General features: G+C 50.6%; 1 protein-coding gene across 2 annotated transcripts; it reads right to left on the minus strand.

The window, feature by feature from the left end:
• Positions 1-320: 320 nt before the first annotated feature.
• On the minus strand, positions 321-4,780 carry ZBTB42 (zinc finger and BTB domain containing 42). Of its 2 annotated transcripts, none has more exons than XM_012550005.3 (2): positions 4,569-4,780; positions 321-3,250 (listed from the first exon to the last, which is right to left on the minus strand). In XM_012550005.3, the coding sequence occupies exon 2, from the start codon at positions 3,234-3,236 to the stop codon at positions 1,863-1,865; it is 1,374 nt and encodes a 457-aa protein (XP_012405459.1). In that variant the 5' UTR covers positions 3,237-3,250; positions 4,569-4,780; the 3' UTR covers positions 321-1,862. The 2 variants fall into 2 exon arrangements, with proteins under 2 accessions (XP_012405459.1, XP_023359756.1); XM_023503988.2 differs by lacking the exon at positions 4,569-4,780 and adding an exon at positions 4,264-4,553.
• Between the last annotated feature and the right edge of the window lie 4,835 nt (positions 4,781-9,615).

Here is a 9,615-nt window from a genome sequence, read left to right on the forward strand (position 1 = left end):
TTTCAGCAGAAATAGATACAGTCAGGTAATGAAATGAGACACATGCCATAAATAAAATGAATTTTCACATTACATTCAGAGTTCAAAAGGGGCTGGTGCTAGGGTAGGTGGGGAAGGAGGAGAACAAGCCAAAGTTCCTCAAAGAAACTGAGCCTTCCCACAGGTTGCAGCTAAACAACTCCCATATGGCCCTCCTGAAACCATACATCTCCTTGCCACAGTCAGTGCTCATGATCAGGGAGGGCAAACAGACAAATGTGCAAAAAAAAAAAAAAAAAAAAAAAAAAAAAAAAAAAAAAAGAAAGAAAAGAAATCCTCATCCCACCCCACCCCCCCTAGAAAAATCTGAAGTGTTTCAGAAAGTAAGCTCAGTGCTATTAATAACAAGCAACCTTATGGAAATTCCAGGTTAGTGGGGGAGTGGATGATGAGGAAGCAGTGGTCAGTGGTCAATCCCTCTCAGCCCCACCTCAGTTAGGAGACCAGCCAGCTGAGCAACACTCAGATCCACAAACACACCCAACATCATTTGCTCAGACACACTCAGGGACTCAGACTCAAAGAGGAAAAATAATTGACAAAGTTAAATCTGACCTCCTTCTCAGACTCCACCAGCAAGCCTTCTAAGAGGTACATTCAATTCCCATGCCCTAAAGAGAGGCTGGCCATTCACTTGAGACTTTGCATAGAGAAGGTAGCTCCAACTTGGGTGAACTCTCAGATTCTTTAATAACTCCAAAGGACCCATTTATTTCTGATCCCATGTTAAATCTGTCTTTAAAACAGTTTTGAACTACTGGATCTTCCTGCCTTAAATCCTACATTTGACAGAATATGGGGACCTCAAATGTTCTTTCCACTACTTGCCTCAATATACATACTTGAATAACAACTGTTCCTACCTTTCCAAGGGCATACCTATTACTCTACTTGTCACTTTCCTGGTCTTCTCCCATGGCTACCATTCCCCAGCCCTCCAGTCCCAATCTTTCCAACTCAGAACCAGGAACTTGGAATGTCTTGTTTGTTCTGTGGCTCATCCAACACCAAATTCTGCCCCCACTATTCCCAGTATATCAAAGAGCTTCCATTTCTATCCTGATCCCAAGCCTCTAATAGAACTCACTAATTCCCAAAGACATCATTCTGCATGACATACATGTTCTTCATTGGGAAAGGGCAAAAGGAAAAAGGCAAGTCCTATAATTATTCCCTTTACATTCCAAAAGGCCCAGGGAAGGAAGACAAACAATCCATAAGATCAATAAAAGAAGTCTTGAAAATGACATTTACTCAAAGGAAATCTAGAAAGTGAATAGTGGAAATGAGAAACAACTACGTAAAACCTCCTGAGAAACGATCAAGAAGAGAATGTTAAGTGGAACTTAAAGGGGTCTCTCTATCTCTCTGTCTCCGAATGCTTGCTGCGCAGAGCCCAGTTGGCAGAAATAGGGAAGTCAGCATAGAAAGCATTTTAGTTTCTAAGAAGCACATTCTCTTCTTTCTGAGCTAAGAAAAAAAACAAATAAGGGAAAAAAAAACATCACGAGGTAAGAACTTCAAAAGACAGGTCCTCTCGGCCTCTAATCATATCCCTGGAAAAAAGGCTTTTCTAGAGGCAGCTTCAGAATTCAACTCAGAGGTTAGATCAGGCATTCCAGGGAGTGGTGATGCAAGACCACCTCTCCACAACGGTTTCTGCATGTCCCTGTCCTGCAGTAGGACCGCCCAGCTTTACACCCCAAAGCCCCTCGGGCTGGGTGCCGCAGCTACAACCATTCTCCAAATCACACACACACACACACGCACGCACACATACACATGCACACACTTCAGCTCAACCCCAACTCCTTCAGCACCCTTCACACCACCAGGGACTTGACAAGGCCACAGTGGAACTTTCGGATGTGCCGGTACAAATCCCCAGACTGTGTAAAACGGCGCTCACACCACTTGCAGGCATGAGGCTTTTCCCGAGTGTGCACCACCGCGTGCCGGCTAAGATTGTGCGAGTACTGGAAGCTCTTGCCACACTGCACACAAGTGTACGGCTTCTCGCCTGAGTGGGTCCGCTCATGCCTCTTAAGGGTGTACATGCACGAGAAGGTCTTTCCACAGAGAGTGCAGGTGGGGACTGACCCCTCTGGTGACAATCGAGCCCTGGAGCCACCGTCTTTGTCCCGAAAGTGAGAACTCAGGTGCAGCTGCAGGACGTGGGGATTGGGGAATACCTTGCTGCAGAGGGGGCAGATGCAGATGTGGCCGGGGGGCCCCAGAACCTCTGAAGCAGAGAGATCTGATGCATCCAGGTCATCTTCACTCTCATCCCGCTCCGGATCTAGCTCATCTTCTTGGCCATGAAACATGTGACCCAGGCCTGTGACCAGGCTTTTAGCCACAGGCCCAAATGGTTGGCCCTCTGGACTCCTTGCCTTGCCATCCTCCTGGTCTGACAACGAGTCCTGCTCATCTTTCACCATCAGCTCTGCTTCCTGCTGCCGATGATCAGAAGCCAGCTGTCTGAAGACGTAGGAGGTATGGAGGGCATCCCTCCCTGAAATGGGCTTCAGAGACAGATCCAGAGCACACTCTGAGTCACCAGGAGCCGGAGTGGGTATTGGGAGCTCAGTCCTCTGAGACAGAGAGACCCCCACACCATTATCCAAGGGTTTGGCCTTCCCAGGACCTGGACTAAGCTCTGCTTTTTTGGACAACGAGGCAGGCCCCAAGAGGTTGTTGGACCAGGTGGGGTGAGCCCCAGACCGATCGTACTCAAGGGGACTGAATCTTGGCTGGCCAGGCAATTCTAACTCATGGTCCAGGGATATGCTAGGGCCCAGGAAAGGTCTGTCCTTCTCTTCCTCAATCACTAGTTCTTTTTCCTTTAGTTTACCCTTGCAGACTTTGACAATGTCATACATGTGGAGGTAGCTGGCAGCAGCTAGGATGTCCTCAATAGGCAGGCTGCTCAACTCCAGCTTGCCCTCATACATGAATTCAAGCAGCAGGCTGAAGGCTGGGGCCGTGACAATGTCACTGTTCAGATGCACAATCTCCCTTTTGTCTAACTGGTCCCTGTAGAAGAGGTAGAAGTACATGCTGCAGGAAGCGAGCACAGCTCTATGAGCCTGGAACCGAGCTTCCCCGACGAGCACAGTGGAGTCGCACAGGAATCCTTGGTGTCTCTGCTGACTCAGGCACTGCAGCAGCTGCCGGCTGTGGTCCGGGAACTCCATTCTGCCTTCATAACCTGGGCACAAACAGGAAAAACTTGAATGCGCCTGGAAACTCAAACCTCCTAGCAGCTGTAACCAAACAAGTCGGCTCTTCTCTTCGCTAGCTGGCTCGCTCTCCCTCCCTCCTTGCTCGCCTGCCTGTCTGCCTGCCTGCCTCCCTCCCTCTCCCTGCCTAGGTAGCAAAGGGCCAGTCAGGAATAATTGTTCGCTGGAGTTTGGTTTGTATTAAACTAACTCTCCCATCCCTCGGCACCTGCTAGAGAGCAGGAAAAACTTGATCATAAGTAAACAAGAGCTAGCTTCAGAAACACAGTGGGGGGGAAGATAACCGGCAAGAGACCCGAAGGAAAAAAAGACCTAGGATAGAGGGAGAAAGAGAAAGAGGAGAGGGGTGAGGATAAGAAAGGGTGAGACATAGAAGAATAATCCAGAGCTTGGGTGAGAAGGGGAGACAGGAAGAGGGAGGTGAGGAGGGAGAAAGAGATAGGAGAAAAGAAAGAGACACCGAGTTGGGAAGAGTCAGAGACGAGAAGATGAGAGACATAGAAAGGGAAAGACACAGAAATCCAGAGGAGGAAAGAGAAGGAAAAAGAGAAAAATGAAGAGAAGAAGAGAAGCAGTCTAACCTTTGTCTGTCTCACTCAGAAGAGATAAATCCCACAAGTACAAGTTACTGTGGTCACAGAAGCTGCCCTCCTCCTCCTCCCCCACCCCTTCCCAGGCCCTTGCAGAGCCCCCCAGATCCCCCCCTCCTTTATTCCCTCCCTCCCCCTCCTCCAGCTCCATGGGAGCCAAACTTCCCCCGCCCCGAGAATGAACTTCACTTTTCTTTGCTACATCGAAACCCTGGACTCCCTGACCCAGCCAGAGGCAGATCTCAGAGCCAGATTCACAGCCACAGCCCAAGCCAGAACCAGATCCAGAGCCGGGGCCAGAACCAGACCCAAGGCTGGCGTGGGGAGGACAGCCAGGAGAAGGAGGAGGAGGGAGGTCTTTTCAGCTCCCAAGTTCCCCAGAGCCCCCTTACCTTCCCCGGGTGCCCCCCGGGCGACAAGCCGAGCATGGACCCCCCTCCCGCCTCCTTCCCACCCTCCGCCTGGGCGGGCGCCAGCACCCGGGGCCGGGAGCAGCCGCCGCTGCCGGGCCAGGGAGAAGGAGAGTGAGGGTGTGAGAGTGTGCAAGAAGGAGCGAGGGAGGGAGCGAGGGAGGGAGGGAAGGCTGCTGCGAGGGGGAGAGGGAGCGAGGGGGGCGGGGAGAGGAGTGCTCGGTTTGCTAATTACAAGGCAAGCTGGAGAGTCAGCTGCTCCGACTTCCCAGCGATAGAAATGTTACCTCCAGCTGCGCTCCTTTTAATGCCATATGTTGCTCGGAATCTCGCTACCAGCCAACCACAGCGGGGCCGCCTTTTAAAGTTTCTCCAGCCCCGTTGGGAGCCGCGCGGCGGCGGCCCCGGCGCTCCCTGCCCTGCCCGAGCCGCCGGGCCCCGGGCCCCGGTCCGGCCGGCCCGAGCCGCGGTCCCGAAGTTTCCTGCTCCCTTTCTCCCCCGCGCCAGTCCCAGGCCCCGACGCAAAAAAGAACGAGAAAAAGTTTCAGGAAGTGCGCGTCGCGGCGGCCCGCCCGCAGGGGCTCGGGAGCTGCAGGGCGCCCAGGGGAGGCAAGCCGCACCCAGGGCTGCGGCACCGCAGCCGGGAGCCAAACTTCGGAGCCGGGAGGGAGGGCGGGACGGACCCAGGGACTGAGGGAGGGAGGGGCGCACCGAGGGGCGGAGATGCCGGGGACTTCCAGGAGCGGGGCAGGAATGAGGTCACCTCACACACCCCCTTCTCCACCTCCGCCTGGGGCGGGCTGTCCCGGCCCCGGGCGGCCCCTGGAAGGCGGGGTAAGGGGGAGAGAGAGGGAGGAGGGACGGACGGACAAGTGGGAGGTTCCGCGGCTCCAGCGGCGCGCGCCCCCCCCCCCCCCCCCGCGCGCCCCGCCAGCTGCGGCGCCCGCCCCCCCCCTCCCCCCCCCCCGCCCCGCGGGGCTCGGCCCCCGTCTGGGAGTGAGCTTTCATAGGGATGTGTGCGCGCGCCGAGCAGGTTGGTGACCGGCCGCTCTCGCGATACTTCTCCCACTCCGGCCACCGCCCCCCCCCTCCCGGGGGGCCGGCTGTCGTGTCGAGCCCGAGCGCCCCCTCCCCCAGCTCGCCGAGGCCCTGCGGACCCAGCCCGGGGCGCGACGGCGCTCCTGCGCTCCTCTCCTGCCCTGGGTGGGCTTCGGGGTGCGGGAGCGGGGAAGAGCCCTGCGCTCGCGGGTCGGGGCTGGGAAACACCGCCGAGTCTGATTCGGGGCTTCCCTGACCTGGTGCCCCCGAGACTGGGGGCGCCCCAGGAGAGAGAGAAAGCGCCGTGGGCTTGGAGCTTGGCCCCTGTGACGTCACAAGTCCCCTCTGCATCCCGAGCCTCGGTCTCCCCGTCCGTGAAACGGGATTGCACTAGATGATCCCTGATATCCCTTCTAAATATAACAGCCTCACGAAGCGAGGAACCGTAAAACAGGGCGTGGGAGGATGTCACTAGGTGTTCTGAGTCGGCAGCCCACCCGCCCCCGAAGTCCGAGGATCTGGGTTCAAGTCTCACCCCTGACTCCCACCACCTGCAAGAATCTGGACTGTTCACTTAAACTTTCCTGGTCCCCAGTTTCCTGATCTGTAAAATTAGGGCGTTTTACTACGGAGTCTCTGAGGTCTTTTGGTGATCATTTGACGTTTGCCTCTAGAAGCAGAACGGGCGTCACCTGCTCTTGGAAAGCCTCTGCCCTCACCGGCCCATGTCTCTCCCACTCACCGTGCCCTTTTCGTATTTACACCCTACCCATACTGCAACATTAGAAAGTGCAAGCTCATGGAAGGGCTTAGCCCTGTGTGTGGGCACTTCGTAGGCGTTTATTGAGAGTCTGCTCCCTTCCTCCCAAGAGCCGCTCACACGCCTTCCTCACACATAGCGGATCCTTAATAAAGGCATTTAACCCGAAGTGATTTGGAAGTCTGAACTACCTTCCCCGTTTCCGAGCCCTTCAAGCTGGAGATCCTTTCCTGAGGTTCAATTTCTCTCCTTTTGTGAATCAAGAAACATTTGCTAAGTCCCTACTGTGTGCCAACTGCAAAGATTGGATTTAACATTTTAATTAGCTGCGTTTCCACCCATGGGAAAAGCTTAACCTTTGATTCACTCAGGAATAGGCACAGATCCACACTCACACTCCCTCAGACACATTCCTCCCAAGCATGATCACAAAATCTTGTTCCTGTTTCTCTTTCTTCACATTCAGAGATTCACACTCAGACTTTCCCCAGACATAACTCAGACTCACAGTTAATCTCTTCCATACACAGACTTACCTCTGCATATTTACATATCAGGCACCACTCACAGAAGCCCTCGTCTCCAAAACCGGCATACACTTTATCAGATATACTCATTTATACTCAGCTTGGTCACATATTCCCTGAAATACTCATCCAAGAGTGTTGTCGTACACAATACTTCCAACTCAAATCCCATACAATGAGTTGAATTCAAATCCAATCTTAGACACTTTACTATTTGTGTGATCTCAGATTAGACACTCAGTTGCTCTCTGCCTCGGTTTTCTCATCAGTGAAATGGGAATAATAATGGCCCCTACTTCACTAAATGATTGTGAACATAAATATGTAAATGCAGGTAATTATTATTTGGCACCTTTACATTCATATTCACACCACATCAGAGATGTACATAAACCAGTCCATAAATTAACAGTGGTAGGAAGGAGCTACCCAGTTCAATCTCATTTTACAGAAAGAGAAACTGAGGGAGAGAGATCGGGCAATGGAGATATAGAGATTCACAGAGACAGAGAAACTGAGGCAAACTTGTTCAAGGTCACACACAGTGCCTGAACCAGTACTCAGACTCTGGACTTCTGGTTCCCATCACCTTTTTCCTATTTTATACATGGGGCCCTCTCACACTAAACTATTCTGCGTACTGTCTTTAAAGACTGTTTTCAGGAAGCTCAAGGCCAGGCTTTATTTTTGAATGATGGGATTAAAAAAATCATGACAAAGGAAAGGAATTAATGAAAAGATCCCTGGATCTAGGGATTGAAGGGCCAGTGTTTTTTGGTCCTGCCTTGGCCACTTAGTGGCAAATCACATAATTTTTTTGTCCTTATTTTCCCTATCTATAAAATGGGAGCAATAATGGTTGTATTTCCTGCCTTCCAAAGAGAAACATGATTTGTATAGTTAAGACACTATAGAAATAAGATATACACATATGCGATGTCCCCAAATTTAATGAAATTGTCCTTTTTCTGTTCTCTATTTTGTGAATTATCCCAGGCAAGATTTTTCAAGTCTCTTCATTTTGAAGCATAATAATAATGCCTTTTTTTCTCAGGCCCCACAGCAAGCCCATCTTTCCACTGTAACTTTGTTTCCAATGTAACATCTTTTTCTACTGTAGCTACATCTCCCCTCTTCCTAGCTTGCCCAGAGTTTCCCCTATGTGTCTATTTCTCTCTCTCTCTCCTTTGACCTGCCAGAGCATCTCCTGTGTCTATCCTCCTCTTACCCCTTCTGCCTGACCAGAGCATTCTCTTTATTTGTTCACCCCTCCTCTCTCACCTGTCTGTGGCCCACATTTGGAATGGCAATATGACCAGGGACTGCTGCTCCAGATGAGTCCATGTCCATCCCACAGATGCTGCAGAGAATTCATTGCAGCCCCTAAGGGCTGCCAGGTCCCAGGACCTCCTGGCTAGGATAATGATAGTCAACAGCTGCAGACTTACAAGGGACTCAAGGGCAAGGATAGAAAAAGAAGAGATTGGGTCCCATTCCCACTGCCTCACTTACATTGTCTCTCAGTTTCAGCTGGGAATATTTGTTGGGTAATGGGGGAAAAGAGGAGGGGAGAATAGTGAGATTCAGTTGCAGCCAGAGGAAAAATAGATTCCCAGCAAAGCCTAGGCAGCATTTTAGTGGACTCCTAGATAGCTGGCACTTCAGGAAGTAGCAGGGGCCAAGAGATTTCTTAGTTCAAATAGAAAGACCACTTATGGAACAAATCATAAATTTAGAGCTGGAATGGACTTCAAAGGACATTCCAACCCCCTCATTTTACAGAAAAGGAAACTGAGAGGACAATAAGATGGTGCAGTGATTAGAGCACGACCCCTAGAGTCAGGAATTCAAATGTGACTTCAGACACTTACTGGCCGTGTAATCCTGGGCAATTCACTTAATCCTGGTTGCCATTAAAAAAAAAAATAGAAAAGGGGGGGGAGAAGGGGGAAACAGGGCTGTAGAAGTGAAATAACTTATTTCAAGTCCCTCGAGCAGTAAGCATCATCCAAGATTTGAACCCAGCCTCTCTGGCTCTAGACAAGTGCTAGGCAATGAATCCTTCCTCTATTTCTCACTGCCTAGGTCACCTTGGGCAAGTCATTTGTGAAAGATGATCTCTGTGTTTACTTTTAGCTCTACAGTAGTTCCTGTGATTCTTCAGCGCCAGTAATTTACCCTGGGACTGATGATGATCCCCCTTGTCTGTTATCCTCCCCTCCCCTTTCCTACCTCTTGAAGTCAATGCTGAATTTCCCTTATTTCCTCTTCCCCAGAGGGCAATCAGAGAAATGAAAGAAGAAACATAAATGAGATGTCCTAATTCCATTCAATTCATACCTTTCCATAGAACCTCTTCTTCCCCCCCCCCCCCCCCCCCCCCCCCCCTCTCCCGGCTCCTGTCTCATTAAACTCAGTGGGAATAGGAGGGCAGCTACTCAGTGCAATAGATAGCATTACTCCCACTCCATTCTCACCTCCCCAACCTGGCATCAGGAAGACTCATCTGCCTGCATTCAAATCTGGCCTCAGACTCTTACTAGCTGTGTGATCCTAGATAAGTCACTTCATTCTGTTTACCTCAGTTTCCTCATCTGTCAAATGAGCTGGAAAAGGACAAACCACTCCAGTATTTTTTTTTCCAAGAAAACTCTAAATTCAGTTTTCTGATAAGGAGTCAGACATGACCGAAAAATGACTGAACAATAAGGGGAAGGAGGAGTAAATTTAGGATCCAGCCCCTGAGAGATCATGATTTGGTGAAGGGGAACCAAAAATCGATAGATCAACAAGCATTTAAGTTCGGGAGATAAGACAGAAGCAGTGTCTCTACTGGCTCTGTAACCCAAAGAGATCATAAAAGAGAGGGAAAAGAACCCACATGTATAAAAATATTTGTAGTAGTCCTTTTTGTACTGGCAAGGAACTGGAAAGTGATGAAAAGCCCATCAGAATGGCTGAATAAGTTATGGTATATGAATGTTATGGAATATTAATGTTCTATAAGAA

This window comes from Sarcophilus harrisii, chromosome 2, assembly GCF_902635505.1.
Source record: "Sarcophilus harrisii chromosome 2, mSarHar1.11, whole genome shotgun sequence".
NCBI classification, from domain to species: Eukaryota; Metazoa; Chordata; class Mammalia; order Dasyuromorphia; family Dasyuridae; genus Sarcophilus; species Sarcophilus harrisii.